The following is a 19,985-nucleotide window of genomic DNA, read 5'->3' as shown; positions in this document are numbered from 1 at the left end:
AAACTTTTAAGGGGTGGCTTACATTTTTCTGAGGTTTAGCCCATTTTCATCATGGTGGGGGACATGGCAGCATGAAGACACATAGGGTGCTGGAGAAGTAGCTCAGAGGATATAATGGAAGATTAGAATGAAAGGTTTTACAATCCAGATGTTAATATATGATATGATATATATTTTTAACGTTACTTACATGTCAGTGTTGCCTACTTGGTATTGGACAGTCAAATAGGAGGATCATCCTTAGGGAAGACTGTTTCCCCCACTTTCAACATTGAGTAACCTGTAGTTCTTTGTTTATGGGTGGGGCCTCATGAGGTTCCCCACTTTCATTTTAGCATGTATATTGGTGTAGTATGTGTTCAGGCCTTGTTGAAGGATTATGGGTGAAGATTCCTTTCATTTCTAGGAGAACCAATTTCATAACAGATTTTCTGGTTTTCTGGATCTTAAAACCTTTATTGCTCATCTTCCATGATATTCTCTGAACCTTAGGTGCAGAGTTGACTTGTATATACAAAAATCACAATACATTTTGATCTTATTCTTTTCCCTTCCCCAAGTCCTCACAGGTCCTCCTTACGCTATTTATTCAACTTCATATACTTTTCTCTCTTTTAAAACAAGCAAACAAACATAGAGTCCAATTTGTATTGGCCAACTACTACTGAGAATGGGACCTGCCTCACAGTATGGTTTATATACCTAGTATCATTCCATTGAAGAAAATTGAATTTCCTTCTCCCTGTAAATATACATCATAAGCAGCTTCTAGGATAGGGTAGGATACTATGCTTACTTCCTCTCTTCTGTGCTGGGATTTTTTTCTGGCTTGAATTTGTACAGGCCTTGTGAATGTTGTCATAGTCTATGTAAGTCACCAGATGCATTTGCCCTATTGTGTCTGGAAAATGCTTTTCCTTGAGGTCATCCACAACTATGGCCCTTACAATCTTTCCATGCCCTCTTCTGCACAGATCTCTGAGCCCTAACTTCAGAAGTGTGGTACAGATGCTGTATATAGGACTCCAAAGTCCATTATTCTCTGCACATTGTCCATTTCAGTGTTAATTGCTGTAAAGGGAAGCTTCTCTGATGAGAGTGGAGAAGGGCACTATCTGTATAACAATATACCATAAGGAGACAGTATATTGTATGTTGTCTTAGCAGAATAATAGTAGTAGAGTTTCCCCATACTTCTGTGACTTAACTAGCCTCAGAATCTTGGCCCCATTGACATTGCCTGATATAGAATCCAACATGTGGCGTGTGACAGAAATCTAACCAAAAAGTGGTTAATTATCTCCCATAACATTTTTTTTTCTACTCTTTCACCAGTATATCTTCCAGGCAGTAAACTGTTGTAGGTTTCAGGATTGGTAGCTGGGTATTATCTCTGAGATATCATCTGTTCATGTGGGAGATATTGGTGGTATAGTCAATACTGCTTTAAAAGTTTACCAAACAATCTGTAAGTTGGAGAACTGAAGTGTTTTATTTGACATAATGGATTAGATGGATACACTAAAGGTAAGCTTCTTACCTCAATTTCAAAAAGATATGAAAATACTGAGTATACCATTTCCCAAATAAAAATGTGCTTCATTTTCTCAACACATTTCCTTTTTAATAAAAGTCATGTGCTCTGTGATACTTACCATTTCCTCAATATATGGCAACTAAGTAAGAATAATTTCACATAAAATAATCAGAATTTTATAATAGATAAAACTTCCCAATAGAATGAAGCCTGCATTCCTGCTAGATTGAAAGTCCCCAGCTTATTTACATTGGGACATGTCCTCATGAGACTACTGAGTTTACACCTGCATGTGATTTTTAGAATCCTTGTGACAAGGTACTGTGAGACTACTATTTTCATCTGTTCTTTTTTTTTTTTTGAAGTTTCAAGTTGAAAAAATGAATAATGACAATATGTTAATATGTGCACAATCACATCATGGTTTTTGAAACCACAGCCCAGATCAAGATTGGTGTTCTGTAGGTGTTATCCTCTGGGGACTATTCAGCACAGAGCTATGGCTCTCACTGTGAGACAATGATCAAGTCAGTTTCTTTACCATGACTTGTGGACCTGGTTGTTACATAACACCATAGTTCACATCAGAGATACTTTCATGGGAATTTAAGAAAGGATTGATATTGAGGGGTCATACACACCAAAAGCAAAGGCACCCAAATGCATCCTAATGTTTTAAGGCAGGGCTTATAGAACTTAACAGTTGGCTTTCATCTTTGTATTTTTATAAGAAACTAAAGATCTATAACCCCTTACAGATTACAAAATCATCAAATATATTAAGCATCACTTTTAAAGTCTCCAAAAAATCGAAAGCAGGCACAAAATGAAACTTTCCTCTAATAGTATTCTACTACAGCAAGTGAATTTTCTGCAAGGATTTTAATCAAGCACCTAGAGAGAGAAGCCAGTATGAAAAGCAATTTGAAATTGAACTTATATGGAGACAATGTGGCATAAGAAAGCAGGCAGACTTATTTATAGGACCCTCCCACCTTGTTTCTTGCATAATAAATACACAATAAATGGTAATGACTAGAAAGAAGCAACAGCCTTTATCTTTTACATTAAAATATATATAATGGGGGACAAAATACAAAACACAGATGTCAAGGATAATGTCTACTCTGAGCCTAACAACTGCCTGCTGTGTGATTGTTTTCCTGTGTCCTTTTCAGAGAATAGTTTTCATGACTTAGATTGCAGAAACAGTGAGCTGGCTGTTTTTCCAAATGGTGGGTCCTCTTTTCTTCACTTGGTGCTCTGCTGAAATAGTTCCCTGGGAAACTGTATATTCGAGTACACCTACGATCATCTCCTGAAGGGTGTTACAACTTAGTATGCCTTCAGCAGTAGTCACAAAGGGAAACATTTCAGTCAGAAAATCAGAATACTTTTAGGAAAAAAAAGCCAAACAATGTGATCTATGATTACATTCTGCTTAATTGATGAATATGTGTAATTAATACTAAAAATTGAATTCTATACTAATTAGAAAGAAGATAGAGAGTTTCATACAAGTGAGTCTTGAAAACTCTATGCTACTCAATGGAATTTTATTTGGTTGATGCCAAGAGAAAAAAGAGGTGGTAAACTGAATTCAAATAACCTTTGCTTAATTTTGAACAAATTGAAAATTATTAGGAAATGTAATTGCATTTGAGTAAATTTATAATGGAAATACTAAGTTTTAAGATACTAGGCTTAAAGCAATTTTTCTTTCAAACTCACAGGTTCCTTTCAACTGCAACAACCTAAATAAGTATTTCTCTGGGTCCTCCTCAAGTTCCTTCTTCTATCCCTGTCTCTTTTTCTTAGTAGTGATGAACATAGAAACTGGTAGTCACTGAAGATTTTGTTCACTTTTTTATTTTAAGTAATCTTTTCACATTTTTAATAGTGTTTTATTGATTTAGAAAACTGACTTACCCTGTTTCAACAGATCAACTAGACATTTTCAATTTTCATCTTCATTAATGCACTAGAATAGAAAGTCTGCAATAATCCTAATCTGTTCATTGATGTCCATTTTGCAGATTCAAGAATGGCTTTGTTTAAATTGCCAGACGAACAGAGCAATATCAGGACAACTTGGAGATATGGGCAAAATGCCACCTGTATCGTCAGGATCCAAGGCATCCCCTGTGCCTGCCCCTGCAGACCCATCATCTCAGAAAACAGGGAGTCATATGAAAGGTAAAAAGAAAGAAACAGAAGTAAAAACTGAAGCTAAAAAACTTATTCCAGAAAAAGAAACAGTATCAATAGAGAAAACACCCCCAACGGTCACCACAGATGAAAAGCTAGAAGAGACTAAATTAGAGAAAAGCAAAGTTTCAGCTCTGCAAGAAAAGAAATCATCCTCTGAAGAGGAAAAGCCACGTTCTGAAGAGAAAATGGGAAAGGAGCCCTCTGCCGAAGAAAAGTTGGCTTCTGCTGAAGAAAATCCACCACTCGAGGGAAAGAAGCCAACCCCTGAAGACAAGAAATTACCCCCAGAAGTAAAGCCATTGGCCTTGGAGGGGGAAGAGAAACACGAAATTCTTCAAGCTCAAGTACAAATTCCTGAAGAAAAACCCACGGGATCAGTGGTCACAAAGGCGTTGCAGGAAGAGGGGCAGCCAGAAGCCAGGACTGGAGATCAGCCAGGCCACACACCTCAGCCTTTGCCCAAGCAAGGAGAGAAGGAGAGCCAAGCAAAACAGCCCCAGGTAGAAGGCAGTGCAAAGTCTGACCAAGTGGATCCCAACAAAGAAAAAACAGTAAGTTGTATTTCCTGCAGTCGCAGTCTGATATATGCAGTCCCCTGTGTTTACTTAGAACCTCAGCTGATCATGGGTAGGACGGATGCAAAAACCTTTAAATCCTGAATTACGTTTCAGGGAGCTCTATTTTATTTTTACTTAAACGAAAAGCAATGGCATTTTGATACCTCAGTCGAATTCCATAAAGCATAGAAATAAAATTCTCTAAATCATAGAGGAAAGAATGAAAAGATTTCCTAGAGCTCCATGTTACACAATGGGTGTGTAAGTCAGTTTTCTCTTTACCTAAAATAATGTATCATTAAGATAGCTGGTTTGGTAAGAGGCAGTTTGTTGTTTTTGTTGTTTGATTTTTCCTTTTGATAGGTTTCTGAGCTGTGATTGGCCACAAAATTCTTGATTAAAAATAATAGGCATGGTCAAAATCCAAAATGAAAGTAAATATATATACTATATATACATATATAGTGTATATATATTTGTATATTCATAGTTAAGTCTACATTTTTCTCATGATTTAGTGGCATATACTTAATGTGGAAGAATTAGTTATAATCTGCATATAGTATATAATAATAATACATACTGTCCATTTAGTGAGAAGCTTCAAGAATATCCCATTTTAAGTGATATTAACATAAGCAATTCTATCATTTTAAAGGAACTCTATTATTTCAAGGTATATTAATTTTCATTAAAATCTAACTACATGACCCCCCCTTTCTACCCTCCCATCTGTTCCCTCTAGCCCCCTTAAGCCCCCATTACTCCCTCTTAAAGTGATGGACTTTTTGCTTTGATTTGTGTGTGTGTGTGTGTGTGTGTGTGTGTGTGTGTGTGTGTGTGTGTGTGTATACACAGGAATTTAGAGATCCACCAAATAGATTATATCTAATTAAATAACTTCAAGTCATAGAGGACTCCAATGATACATAAAACATTACCTATTTTACATCCATTAAAATTCCAGGTTTATGAATGAGTTTGCGGGAGTCTGCTATTTAGTGTTCACTCAGACAGGTGCCTGCTAACCCATCTCCCTCCCTTTTCTTCTCATGATGGTCATCTTTTGTGGTTTCTACATTTGTCATTTCCAGGAATATTTTTTGCTAATCTCCAAATGTTTCTTTTGACTTTTCCTTCTTTTCTATCTAGAGAAGTCACATGTCTGACTCTTAAATTCACAGGTACATATGTGTCTCCATGGTTGTGTTTCAGAACTAAGTTTTTTTTGGCACTGTAAAATATTTTACTTTATGCGGGATCTCATTTAATAATTGTCTTATCTTAGTATGTTTCTAGACAAATGCTTGTAGTTCCCTGGTGATACACTTGTGAGTTCTTTGCTTTGTAACTTTTATCAGCACATGACATTTGTGTGTGTGTCTGTTATTGTTTTTGAAAGGTTCAGGCATTTTGCTGGCCTGCCCCTGTTACCTGGTGGAACAGGCAGTACCCTGGTCAGCCCAAGGTTCCATGGGAACTAAGTCTGCATGCAGGTGCAGAGGACCCCTTTAAAAAGACAGATCCCTGCCCATTTACTCTCTCTCTGTTTCCTCTTCGCTTCCTCACTGTTTCCTCTCTACTCTCTCTCTCACCTATGCTTTCTCTCTGTGGCGACCGGCCATGGCGGTCAGCCATTTACCCTGTTCTTCTCCTCTTCTTAGTCTCCCTACTCTGCCGGGCCTTATAATAAACTTATAGTCAACATGTCTCATATCTCAGCACTTCTCTTTTCTTCTTTTTAAACAAAAGAATAATGGTTTTATCTGCCACTAATCTACTATAGAAAATGTTTTAGCTGAAAGTATGTAATATAAGTCATGTTTCTTTTTCTTTTTTTGTCAAACAATATGTTTTAAATTAACACTGAACAAATGAAGTGATTATTTCACTATATATTTTTTCTTACAGTAGAACTTCCAATTTTCCTTTAGGATATTGTTGACCATGTGAACAAATAACAGGAAATTAAAGAACATCAATATTATCAATACTATCAGTCTGTTTCCAAAATCAAAAATAAAACTTTCTGTCTTGGGTTTAAATGATATCACAAACATTATAAAGTTTTGTTTTCCTGCCTTGAGTCATTTCTATAAGGTCAGGCTATGCACACCCACAGTGGGAGTCCTGCTTAAATAGATTAGCTTGGCTTTTTCACCCTATGGTGTCTGGCTGCAATATGACTTCCCTTCAACCCTCACTATACTCTACCAGTGAGAAACCCAAACCACAAACACTTGCTGGGATTCTTATGCATGGATTGTTTTTTCTCCTCTGGGGCTGTTCTGAGCTTCTCTCTGTGTGCCCTGCGGCAGGTCCATCACAGAAGCCCCACCTGAGTTGCTGTCCTTTTGGTGCCATCTCCTCACCCTGTGACTGAAAGTCAACCTCTCCAGCCGTAGAACTCTCTACTTTGATTCCTTCTTATATTGCCATTTAGAAATCAAAGCAATACTCCTCATTTACTCCCTGACACATTCTAGGAACTTTATAAAATCTATTTCCTCCTATCTAACCTACAGGAATATCGATAATATAAACATTATGGTGTCTGCTTTAAAAATAGAGAAATTGGGTTTTACACTCTAAATACAAGTATACTTGGAGGAAAATAGCGGAATGGGGATTTTAGTACAGTTCTGATCATAAAATCCCTACCCACAGCCACTCCCTGTGATGGCTTTTCTCCAGTGACACATCTGACATAGGTCCTTCCTTATTATCCACCTCCTCTAGTAGCGTTTGTCACAATATTTTAGGTAACTTTCACAGCTTGTGTATTTTACTGTTTTTCATTCATTTACCAATTTGTCAGTTGTTTCAGTGTTGTGTTGTTTATATTTTTTGTTGCCATACCATTCTGTTTCTTTATTCAAATTTCCAAAATGTGTTTATTCAGTAAAAATAAAATAAATGTATTATATTAAAATGAATATATTTGAATATAAAATATATTTGAAAGCATACCTCCTTAACTTTTTTGGTTTTGTATTTCTAAGTCACATTACTATAAAATTCTGCCTTTTAACCTATTTATCCAAGCAGGAAATTTTTTTTATTATTTTTTAGTTCAAATTAGGAACAAGCTTGTTTCACATGTCAATCCCTTCTCCCTCCCCTCACCCTCACCCCTCCTAATCCCACCCCGACCTACCCCCCACCCCATTGACACTCCACTCCCCAGGCAGGGTAGGGCCCTCAAATGGGGGCTCCGCAAAGTCTACCACATCATCCTGGGCTGAGCCTAGGCAATTCCCAATGTGTCCAGGGCAAGAGTGCATCCCTTCACATGGGATGGGCTCTCAAAGTATCTTCTTACACCAGGGAAAAATACTAATCCACTACCAGTGGCCTCCTAGAGTGCAGAGGCCTCCTCATTGACATCTGTGTTCAGGGGTCTGGATCAGTCCTGTACTGGCCTCCCAGACAGTATCTGGGGTTGATGTGTTTCCCCTTGTTCAGGCCAGCTGTTTCTGTGGGTTTCTCCAACCTGGTACCGACCCCTTTGATCTTCATTCCTCCCTCTCTGGAACTAAGTTCCAGAGTTCAGTGTGTTTCTGTGGATGTCTGTCTCTGCTTCCATCAGCCACTGGATGAGGGCTCTAGGATGGCATAAAAAGTAGTCATCAATCTCATTTTAGGGGAAGGGCGTTTAGGTTATCCTCTCCACCATTGCCTGGATTGTCAGTTCGTGTCATCCTTATAGATCTCTGGAAGTCTCCCTAGGGCCAGATCTCTCCTCAGACCTATAGTGGCTCCCTCTATTATGGTATCTCTCATCCTGCTCTCCTCTGTTCTTCCCCCAACTCAATATTTCTGCTCCTCCATTGCCTTCTCTCCTCTCCTCTTCTCCTGCTCTCATTCTGGCAGCTCCCCCTACCCTATCCCCATGCTCCCAATTTGCTCAAGAGATCTTGCCCCTTTCCCCTTCTCCGGGTGACCATGTATGTCTCTCTTAGGGTCCTTCTTGTTTCCTAGCTTATCTGGTGGTGTGGAGTGTAGGCTGTTAATCCTTTGCTCTATGTCTAAAATCCATATATGAGTGAGTACATACCATGTTTGTCTTTTTGTGACTGGGTTACCTCACTCATGATGGTTTCTTCTAGTTCCATCCATTTGCTGGCAATTTTCAAGATTCCATTGCTTTTTTCTGCTGAGTAGTACTCCATTGTATCAATGTACCACATTTTCTCTATCCATTCTTCAGTTGAGGGGCATCTAGGTTGCTTCCAGGTTCTGGCTATTACAAACAATGCTGCTATGAACATGGTTGAACATGTGTCCTTATTGTATGAATGTGCATTATTTGGGTATATACCAAAGAGAGGAATTGCTGGATCTTGAGGAAGACTGATTCCCATTTTTCTGAGCAACCACCATACTGATTTCCAGAGTGGTCTTACAAGTTCGCACTCCCACCAGCAATGGATGAGTGTGTTCCTTTTTCTCCGCATCCTCTCCAGCATAGATTGTCATTGGTATTTTTGATTTTAGCCATTCTGACAGATGTGAGGTGGTATCTCAGAGTTGTTTTGAGTCCAAGCAGGAAATTGTTAATCTTTATTTCATGTACTATACTGAAAAACTACAGTCCTCCATATGGAAACTAAAATTAACATAGATTTTAAAATAGACTTTGGTTTCTGTTTAAAATAACTGAATGGTTAATATTCATGATATCTATCAACATAGAATATAATGCCTGAATTGTTTTGTGACTGCATAATCAGAGTAAAAAAAGCAATCAAGTGTTCTGATGAAATATTTTGTCTTTCTCTTGGGCTGAGTTATATGGACTCGATCTTGATTGGAGTGCTTTAGTTACTCATATTTGCAGCCCATCTTAACATAAACTCACTATAAATGATTGAAGATAACCCTGTGCTCTTTTATTTCATTTAAAATAAAGTCTAGAAAAATTAGCTAAGCACTTAGTGTTATCTGTCTTTGCACGTTTTTTATATGAATCCTAGAACTCAATTCTTAATTCACAATCTTCAGAATCTTCTGCGGTCCTTCAATGTGGAGTGCTACTGGCTTTAACTCTCCTGAAAAGAGCACAGACAAATATTATGGAACATATGAAGTTGTGGGCATTTTCTCATACTGGGTTCCCACAAAGTACACCACCATCAGAAGAGTTTCAAGTGGTGCTAACACATTACTGCCTTCTCTCTCACTTGTCTACTGTCCAAGTGGTAGGACACTCACAGGAAGGGATGCTTCAATCCCTGCTATCCATTAGTACATTTAAAATCTTGAAGCTTAGCCCCTTAAATTTTGGGGTGATTATTTTAAATAAATAGATTAGCAGAACTTGAGTAACTAAAATTCTATGCATTGAGAACATGAACTATAATATAGGCTAGTGTGCTGGAATGTGATGCTAATGATTAAAAACAGATAGAAAACGTTTTCTTTAGCAGAAATAAAAAGTAACATTGCTATTTTAAATCTGTGCTTACAGTGTTACTGTTCTCACCACCTGACTTCAAGTGTTACAAAGTTTGTATGGGAAATGAAACCAGATGAAATTTTATTCTTAGTTTTGAATTCCAGGGATTATTTTAAATGCTATTAATTGCAAAAAGTGTAAAGGTTAATAAAAATGTCCATTTCCTGATGATTCAAATGAAAAACATAAATAAATTTATAAAATATGTCACATTTTATACACCCATGTGTGTGCTGTATATGTTATACAAAAGTGTGCTTGTTACATTTTTATCTTTTAATATCACTTCACTAAGTAGATTAATTTTTTTCTTTAAATAAATACACTCTTAGAAGTTTCTGAAGTACCTGAGAATAAGTTTCCAATCTTTTAATCTGATGCAATGAGAAATTGGTGAGAAAATGGTCCACATATATTCACATGAATCCTTTCACCTTATCTTAGTCTATGGTGCTTCAAACACCCATTTTGAAGTTAAATAATTAGGGAAAACAAGATCCATCTTATGGACTGTAATCTGCATCTAATTTCCCCTTGTTAGTAAGTGTTATTAATGAAGCTGTGCCAAGGACCAGTTAACTACAAGAAAGAAAAATGGTTGCTAAGTCCTGATATGTACAGATCATTTTAAAAATGATTAATAGCAGTAATAAAGATTAATTTGTGGGTGTCTTTAATCAGTGAAGCAAAGGACCTGATTGATCATTGAGTGATCAGGTTATGCAGCTAAACTGTGTAGTTAATTAGGGCATATTATTCTGCGAGGGATGCATACCTAAATCTAGTTAGTGGGGAAAATGAACATCATTTTTCAGTGTATCCTTTGAATCTTTCAGTGATGTGCATTAGAAGCAACCAACTGATTCCTCATCAGCTGCTCCTAACATATTGTCTTAGTCCCACAAGCCTATAGAATGAACATTTATACACTTACTGCCCTTTAATACAGAATAGAGCACAGCAGCATCCCCATCAAATGTGCTAATGGAACCCTGGGAAGCACATGGGACAGAGACAGGACAAGACAGGATGATCAGGTAGAATACACACAGGGGAGCAAAAGAAGTTTAGGCACAGAATAAAGCCATGCACAGGCAGCTGTAGGGAAAATACTTTGATATTTTGTGTTAGAATTTCATGAATTTTTTTTTTGTTTTCCTTTGTTACATTCTATGGAGTCTTAATCTTATTTTACAAAAATGTCAAGATAGACTTCAACAAATCATATTATAAAGCTATAGTGTCTTTCCATTATGGTCAGTGAGCTGTTCCAAACAATGGTATTTATTTTCCCTTCCTATGTATGAAATTTTATTACATTGTCGAGCTTTACCATATATGTAGGCAGAAATAAAGTATAAAAATAATGTCATCAAAATGAAATTATGAATAATCGTATTTTGACTATTTTGATTTACTTTTCTCCATAACCATGGTGCTTACTGTGAGTGATAGGTAGATGGTATTAACTAAAGAAATCCTGGAGACTGTCTTGTCCTTTCAAACACTGTTCTGTGTCATCATGTGGGATGTGATGAGTTAATGCTGTCCATCCAGGAAAGCCTTTTATTAGTGGCTCATGAAGTTTGATTTTGTTTTCTGTCTCATTGTTTTCTAAAGAGAACGAGAGAGAAAGACAGGACAAGTGGGTGAGGAGATAGGACAGATCTGGGAGGATGTGCTAGTTAGAGTTACTCTTGCTGTGATGAAGTGCCATGCCCAAGAGACATGGAGAGGAAAGGGTTTGTTCAGCTTACACTTCCAAGTCTCATTATCACCAAGGCAAGTCAGAGCAGAAACTGAATCTGGGCAGGAACCTGGAGGCAGGAACTGATGCAAAAGCCATGGAGGAGTGCTACTTACTGGTTTTCTCCACATGGTTTGCTTATCCCATGCCCACAGCTTAGGTATGGCACCACCCACAATGGTCTGATCCACCCCTATCAATCACTAATTAAGAAAATGCCTTATAGCTGGATCTTATGGAGGCATTTTCTCGATTGAGGGTCCCTCACTTCAGATAACACTAGGTTGAGTCAAATTGAAATAAAACTGTTCAGCACAGAGGAGTTGGTGGTAGGAAAACCATAATCAGAATATATTTATGAAAATCTTTTCAATTAAAGAAAAAGAACACATACACACAGCAAGAGAAACTGACATTTTTCTTTTTAAAATATGAATTTCATCACAAAGTAAATGTATTGTTATAGATAATGTATTTGGAGGAAAGTGAAATTAAAATGTAAAGGGGCCTCGCAGAATTAACCTAACCTAGTGAATATCAACTTTTCTCAATGTTGTTCTCATGCACACATTTTTAAAACTGTCATTATATGCCAGGGCGTGGTGGTACACATCTTTAATCCCAGTACCCAGGAAACAGAGGCAGGCAGATCTCTGTGAGTTAGAGGCCAGCCTGGACTATAGAGCAAGCTCCAGCATGGGCTCCAAAGCTACACAGAGAAACCCCATCTCAGGAGAACAAAGATCAAAAACTGTCATTATATAGCTGAATTTTTCCATAGTTGCTGCCCAATTATTAATGGTTATTTAACAATAATGGTTAAGACATGTGATTAGTTTGCCTCTAATGCATTTGCCTGTGTCTTTCCCCTTTCTGCTAGGAAAAGGAAGAGGACAAATCAGATACCCCCAGTTCTCAGCAGCCCAAGAGCCCACAAGGTCTCAGTGACACAGGATATTCTTCTGATGGAATATCAGGCTCTCTTGGTGAAATCCCAAGTCTTATACCAAGTGATGAAAAGGATTTGCTCAAAGGACTCAAAAAGGACTCTTTCTCACAAGAAAGCAGCCCTTCCAGCCCTTCGGACTTAGCAAAATTAGAAAGCACAGTACTGTCCATTCTGGAAGCTCAGGCAAGTACACTTAGTGAAAAATCGGAAATGAAAGCACAGCCCCAGAAGGTTTCTCCCGAGCAGCCTCGGGATGCGCAAAAATCTCAGATTCCATCTGACACACAGGATATTACTATTTCAGAAGAAGAGGACAAAGAGAGCCAAGAAAAGAAGGAAAGTTCCAAAAGGGATAGCCAACAAGGCTTTCCTTCTAGGAAGGACCATAAAGAAAAGCCTGAGCTAGCTGATGATCTAAGTCCAAGAAGAGCATCCTATGATTCAGTGGAAGACAGCAGTGAAAGTGAAAATTCCCCGGTTGCACATAGGAAGCGGAGAACTAGTGTTGGCTCATCAAGCAGTGATGAGTATAAACAGGAAGACAGTCAAGGTTCCGGGGAAGAGGAGGATTTCATTCGAAAACAGATTATAGAAATGAGTGCTGATGAGGATGCTTCTGGCTCTGAAGATGATGAGTTCATTAGGAGTCAACTTAAAGAGATTGGTGGTGTGACTGAGAGCCACAAGAGGGAAGAAACAAAGGGGAAAGGGAAAAGCGCAGCAGGGAAGCACAGACGGCTGACTCGCAAGAGTAGTACTAGCTTCGATGATGATGCAGGGAGACGTCATTCCTGGCATGACGAGGATGACGAAACATATGATGAAAGTCCTGAACTCAAATTCCGAGAAACTAAAAGCCAAGAGAGCGAAGAACTTGTAGTTGCTGGAGGAGGGGGGTTACGTCGATTTAAGACGATCGAACTCAACAGTGCGATAGCCGATAAATACTCGGCAGAATCCTCTCAGAAAAAAACAGCTTTGTATTTTGATGAAGAGCCTGAATTAGAAATGGAAAGCCTGACAGACTCACCGGAAGACAGATCCAGGGGAGAGGGATCCTCTAGTCTCCACGCATCCAGCTTCACTCCTGGTACGTCCCCTACATCAGTGTCTTCACTTGACGAGGACAGTGACAGTAGCCCAAGTCACAAAAAACAAGAGAGCAAGCAGCAGCGCAAAGCGCGGCACAGGACGCATGGCCCTCTTTTACCCACCATTGAAGACTCATCGGAGGAAGAAGAATTGAGAGAGGAAGAAGAATTGCTAAAAGAGCAAGAGAAGCAGCGGGAATTAGAGCAGCAGCAAAGGAAGAGTTCTAGTAAGAAATCGAAGAAAGACAAAGATGAACTTCGTGCTCAGAGGAGGAGAGAAAGACCAAAGACGCCACCCAGTAATCTCTCTCCCATTGAGGACGCATCTCCCACAGAAGAACTGCGCCAGGCAGCAGAAATGGAGGAGCTCCATAGATCCTCTTGTTCCGAATACTCACCTAGCATAGAATCAGACCCAGAAGGGTTTGAAATCAGCCCTGAGAAAATAATAGAAGTCCAAAAAGTTTATAAACTGCCCACAGCTGTGTCTTTGTACTCACCAACCGATGAGCAATCTGTTATGCAGAAAGAAGGGGTTCAGAAAGCTCTCAAAAGTGCTGAGGAGATGTATGAAGAAATGATGCAGAAAACCCACAAATATAAAGCTTTTCCATCTGCAAATGAACGAGATGACGTGTTTGAAAAAGAGCCACTATATGGCGGCATGTTAATAGAGGACTACATTTATGAATCTTTAGTAGAGGATACATATAATGGATCAGTAGATGGCAGTCTGCTCACAAGGCAAGAAGAACAAAATGGATTTATGCAGCAGAGAGGAAGAGAACAAAAAATAAGAATCCCAGAACAGATTTATGACGATCCTATGCAGAAAATTACAGACCTCCAGAAAGAGTTTTATGAGTTAGAAAGCTTACATTCTGTTGTGCCCCAAGAAGACATAGTTTCCAGCTCTTATATCATTCCGGAAAGCCACGAGATAGTGGATCTGGGAACCATGGTAACTTCTACCAGTGAAGAAAAGAAACTGTTAGATGCTGACACTGCCTATGAAGAACTCATGAGGCGACAACAGATGCAGGTAACAGATGGATCCAGTCCCACACAGACCACTGTCGGGGATGACATGGCAGAGTCTGCGATGGATTTTGACAGGGTGCAGGATACATCTTTGACATCAAGTATCCTTTCTGGAGCATCTCTTACTGACTCAACCAGCAGTGCAACTCTCTCTATCCCAGATGTTAAGATAACCCAACATTTTTCAGCAGAAGACCTCGAGGATGAATATGTAACTGATTATACAAGAGAAATTCAAGAGATGATAGCCCACGAATCACTGATATTGACCTACTCTGAGCCTTCAGAAAGTGCTGCATCTGTCCCACCTTCTGACACACCTTCTCTCACATCATCTATTTCTTCAGTCTGCACCACAGATAGCTCCTCACCTGTCACTACCCTGGATAGCCTAACCACTGCTTACACAGAGCCAGCAGATGTAATAACTAAATTTGAAGACTCCGAGGAAATTTCTTCATCAACTTATTTTCCAGGCAGCATCATAGACTATCCAGAAGATATAAGTGTATCTTTAGATCGGACCACCACACCAGAAAGTAGAACTAATGTTGATCATATTGTGATTTCCTTCTCTAGTATAGCACCTTCTGTCACAGAATCTGTAGGTGCTAAAGCTGACAGGTCACAAGCTGTCCCCATGTCAACTGACTCACCTATATGTGACAAAGATCCACTAAAAGGCAAGAAGGAAACTGGGGATGGAATTATTTTAGAAGTTTTGGATGCTTACACAGATAAAAGGGAAGAGTCTGAGGCTGAACTAACAAAAATTAGCTTGCCTGAAACTGGGTTGGTCCAAACACCTTCTTCTTTTATAGCCCCTCAGATGAAGGAACAACCTGTAACTCCATATTCTGTATCTGGAAAGATGTCTGGTCAGGAAAAGCCCACATATAGGTTACCATCGGCCAGTGTTCCTGTTTCCACCCATCCATCTAAATCCCGTCCATTTTTCAGAAGTTCTTCTTTGGATATATCAGCCCAGCCACCCCCTCCTCCTCCACCACGTCCTCCTCCCCCATTCCCTCCTCCCCCTCCACCACCATTGCCCCCAGCAACTTCACCTAAGCCAACCATTTACCCTAAAAAAAAGTTGGCAGTTGCAGCTCCAGTGACTCCAACGACTGTTGTTACAACCCATATTGACACTATTACTACAGTAGAGGCCACAACTGCTCGGAAGAGTAATGGGTTACCTGCCACCAAAATATGTGCCACCACACCTCCTCCTGTCCCTCCTAAGCCTTCTTCAATTCCAACTGGACTTGTATTTACGCATAGGCCAGAACCAAGCAAACCTCCAATTGCCCCCAAGCCAGCAGTTCCTCAGATTCCAGTGACTACACAGAAAACAACAGATACATGCCCCAAACCAACAGCTCTGTCTTTAACTTCAAATATGTCCTTGAATTTAGTGACTTCAGCAGATTACAAACTGCCTTCCCCTACCTCTCCACTTTCCCCACACTCTAATAAATCCTCACCAAGATATTCTAAGTCTCTAATGGAGACTTATGTGGTTATTACATTACCCTCTGAACCTGGGACTCCAACAGATTCTTCTGCTGCTCAAGCCATTACCAGTTGGCCCTTGGGATCACCCCCGAAGGATCTGGTTTCCCTTGAAACAGTGTTTTCTGTAGTTCCTGCTATGACAGCTACAGAAATTCCAAGTTCTTCACAGCCAACCCTGTATGCACCAGGAACTTTGGAGACATTTTCTGCTGCACCTGTTGTAACAGCATCTCTATTTCAAGGAGCTCCAACTTCACCTACAAAGCTTCTTACAACAGAAGCTTCAAAAACTATGGTATCCACAACCAGAAGTGCAGTCCCAAGCATCGCTCCCAGAAGTGTTTCTATACCAATCCCTCCAGAGCCTCTTGCTCTGGACAGGCATCAGTACAAGGAAAATGGAAATTTGCAGCTTATTGGTGATGCCATTGATTTGCGTACAATACCAAAAACAGAAGCTAAAGCAACGGAAAAATGTATGGATCTTTCTGCTTCTGCAATGGATGTGAAAAGACAGACCACAGCAAATGAAGTTTATGGTCGACAAATTAGTGCTGTCCAACCTTCTATCATGAATCTCAGTGCAGCTTCCTCTTTAGTAGCTCCAGTCACCCTAGACTCTGAGACTGTGGCTGTTGTCACAGGCACAGCAGGCACAGGAAGCCAAGTGAGTGTTGAGCATGCAATGGTATCACCCCTCCAGCTCACTACATCAAAACATACCGAGTCACCATACAGGATATCAAGTGGGCAGCCATTTCCGATGATTAGAGATGAAGCACCGATAAACTTATCGCTGGGTCCTTCAGCTCAGCCAGTGACACTGGCTGTTACGAAGCCTGTCACTGTACCTCCAGTCGGTGTCACCAATGGATGGACTGACAGCACCGCATCTCAGGGGATCCCTGACGGAGAGGTGGTAGATCTCAGCACATCAAAGTCTCATCGCACAGTTGTAACAATGGATGAATCCACTTCAAATGTAGTGACCAAAATAATAGAAGACGATGAAAAACCTGTTGATTTGACTGCAGGAAGAAGAGCTGTGTGCTGTGACATGGTTTATAAGTTGCCTTTTGGAAGGAGCTGTACAGCACAGCAGCCTGCAACTACCCTTCCTGAAGACCGTTTTGGATATAGGGATGACCACTATCAATATGATAGATCAGGGCCCTATGGTTACAGAGGGATTGGTGGAATGAAACCTTCCATGTCTGATACAAATTTAGCAGAAGCTGGACATTTTTTCTATAAAAGTAAGAATGCTTTTGATTACTCAGGAGGAGCTGATGCAGCAGTAGATCTAACTTCAGGGAGAGTGACTACAGGTCAGTATGACAAAGCAATAGACCCTGCCTTGAAATGCCATTATGGTGTTATGCATCTCATTTCAGGGTGAAAAAAATATCCCTACTCTGGTTTTATTTATATTTTTGCTTTCTTTGGATGTTTTGGCAATACATTTTATAGTACATGTGCATTTTTGTTTCTTCATGGTTCTTGCTGTTGTCGTTGCCTGCATGTGCCTGCATGTTCAACGTTGCTTTTCTTCCGCATCTAATTAGGTTAACCTGTGGATTTGCATGCAGTCCCATTCATTGCACTCATCAAGATAAAAGGGCTTTCAGACCCAAACAGCATCATTCATTCTGAGAACTGGACTATAACTCTACCCTATATTTCAGGTGAGGTAATGGATTATTCAAGCAAGACTACAGGTCCATACCCAGAAACACGCCAAGTCATTTCAGGAGTTGGGATTAGTACCCCACAGTATTCCACAGCAAGAATGACTCCACCTCCAGGACCTCAGTATGGTGTGGGAAGTGTTTTGAGGTCATCCAATGGTGTTGTCTATTCTTCAGTAGCAACTCCAATCCCCTCCACCTTTGCTATCACCACTCAACCTGGCTCCATTTTCAGTACCACGGTCAGGGATTTATCTGGTATTCATACAACAGATGCACTGACTTCATTATCAGCCCTGCATCAAAGCCAGCCAATGCCTCGATCGTATTTCATAACAACGGGTGCATCAGAAACAGACATCTCAGTAACCAGTATGGACATCAATGCCAGTCTGCAAACTATGACTCTGGAAACTCTTCCTGCTGAGACAATGGACTCTGTCCCTGCTTTAACCACAGCGTCTGAAGTATTTTCTGAGGTGGTAGGAGAGGAAAACACTCTTTTAGTTGTGTCTGAGGAAGATAAACAGCAACAGCAACTTGACTTGGAGCGAGAGCTCCTGGAACTGGAGAAAATTAAGCAACAACGCTTTGCTGAGGAACTGGAGTGGGAACGTCAGGAGATTCAGAGGTTCCGGGAACAAGAAAAGATCATGGTTCAAAAGAAACTGGAAGAACTGCAGTCTATGAAACAGCACCTCCTTTATCAGCAAGAAGAAGAACGGCAAGCCCAGTTCATGATGAGGCAGGAGACACTAGCTCAGCAGCAGTTACAGCTTGAACAAATCCAACAGCTGCAACAGCAGCTGCACCAGCAGCTCGAGGAGCAAAAACTTCGCCAGATCTACCAATATAACTATGACCCCTCTGGAACTGCTTCTCCACAAACTACCACTGAACAGGCAATTTTGGAGGGTCCATATGCTGCTCAAGAGGGCAGTCAGTTTTGGGCCACTGAAGATGCCACCACTACAGCTTCTACCGTGGTGGCCATTGAAATACCACAGACCCAAGGATGGTACACTGTTCAGTCTGATGGGGTGACTCAGTACATTGCCCCACCTGGCATCCTGAGCACTGTTTCAGAGATACCTCTGACAGATGTTGTTGTAAAAGAGGAGAAACAACCCAAAAAGAGAAGCTCTGGAGCTAAAGTTAGGGGGCAGTATGAAGAGATGGGGGAAAGTATGGCAGACGATCCACGGAATTTGAAAAAGATAGTGGACAGTGGTGTGCAAACTGATGATGAAGAAACTGCTGATCGGAGCTATGCAAGCAGGAGGAGGAAAAGTAAAAAGAGTGTCGATACCAGTGTCCAAACCGATGATGAAGATCAGGATGAGTGGGACGTGCCTTCTAGGTCAAGAAGAAAAGCACGCCCGGGAAAATATGGAGACAGTGCCACAGAGGGTGACAAACCCCTTTCCAAAGTCTCCAGTGTAGCCGTTCAGACAGTCGCAGAAATATCTGTGCAGACTGAGCCACTGGGAACCATAAGAACACCTTCCATACGAGCACGGGTGGATGCCAAGGTAGAAATAATTAAACACATTTCAGCACCTGAAAAGACTTACAAAGGGGGCAGTTTAGGATGTCAAACAGAAACAGATTCAGACACACAGAGTCCTCCATACCTGGGTGCCACCTCTCCACCCAAAGACAAGAAACGCCCAACACCACTAGAGATTGGCTATTCGTCATCTCACCTCCGTGCAGACACCACAGTCCAGCTGGCTCCTTCCCCACCCAAGTCTCCAAAAGTCCTTTACTCACCCATCTCTCCACTCTCACCAGGCAAAGCGTTAGAGTCAGCCTTTGTACCTTACGAAAAACCCCTCCCTGATGACATAAGTCCACAGAAAGTACTACATCCAGATATGGCTAAAGTGCCCCCAGGAAGTCCTAAGACAGCCAAGATGATGCAGCGTTCTATGTCTGACCCCAAGCCGCTGAGTCCTACAGCAGACGAAAGTTCCAGGGCTCCTTTTCAGTATTCCGAGGGCTTCACGGTAAGAGGGATTCTGTTCAGGTAGAAGACAATGGATGAGTTGATGTTGGTCATGTGTTTGCAGACTTAGAAGGTAACAAACTTAGCATGTAAGAAGTGAAAAACCAAAACTGAGGGAGGACTATCACATTATAAATGTTTGTGTCAGGGATGGGAAGAGAGGACCACATTCACTTAAAA

The 19,985-nt window shown here is 40.4% G+C and overlaps 1 protein-coding gene across 1 annotated transcript in view; it reads left to right on the top strand.

Annotated features, from left to right (window-relative positions):
- Pclo (piccolo presynaptic cytomatrix protein) overlaps positions 1 to 19,985 on the top strand; it is a 347,243-nt gene that overhangs the window by 173,670 nt on the left and 153,588 nt on the right. The window contains exons 4-6 of the mRNA XM_035450725.1: positions 3,574 to 4,299; positions 12,391 to 17,437; positions 17,795 to 19,806. Coding sequence (XP_035306616.1) covers positions 3,574 to 4,299; positions 12,391 to 17,437; positions 17,795 to 19,806 — 7,785 coding nt within the window. The remainder of the gene's footprint in view (positions 1 to 3,573; positions 4,300 to 12,390; positions 17,438 to 17,794; positions 19,807 to 19,985) is intronic.

The sequence above is a fragment of the Cricetulus griseus genome (assembly GCF_003668045.3).
Source record: "Cricetulus griseus strain 17A/GY chromosome 1 unlocalized genomic scaffold, alternate assembly CriGri-PICRH-1.0 chr1_0, whole genome shotgun sequence".
In the NCBI taxonomy this organism is placed as follows: domain Eukaryota; kingdom Metazoa; phylum Chordata; class Mammalia; order Rodentia; family Cricetidae; genus Cricetulus; species Cricetulus griseus.
The sequence above is the reverse complement of the archived record's forward strand: the minus strand, read 5'-3'. Positions and strand labels throughout refer to the sequence as shown.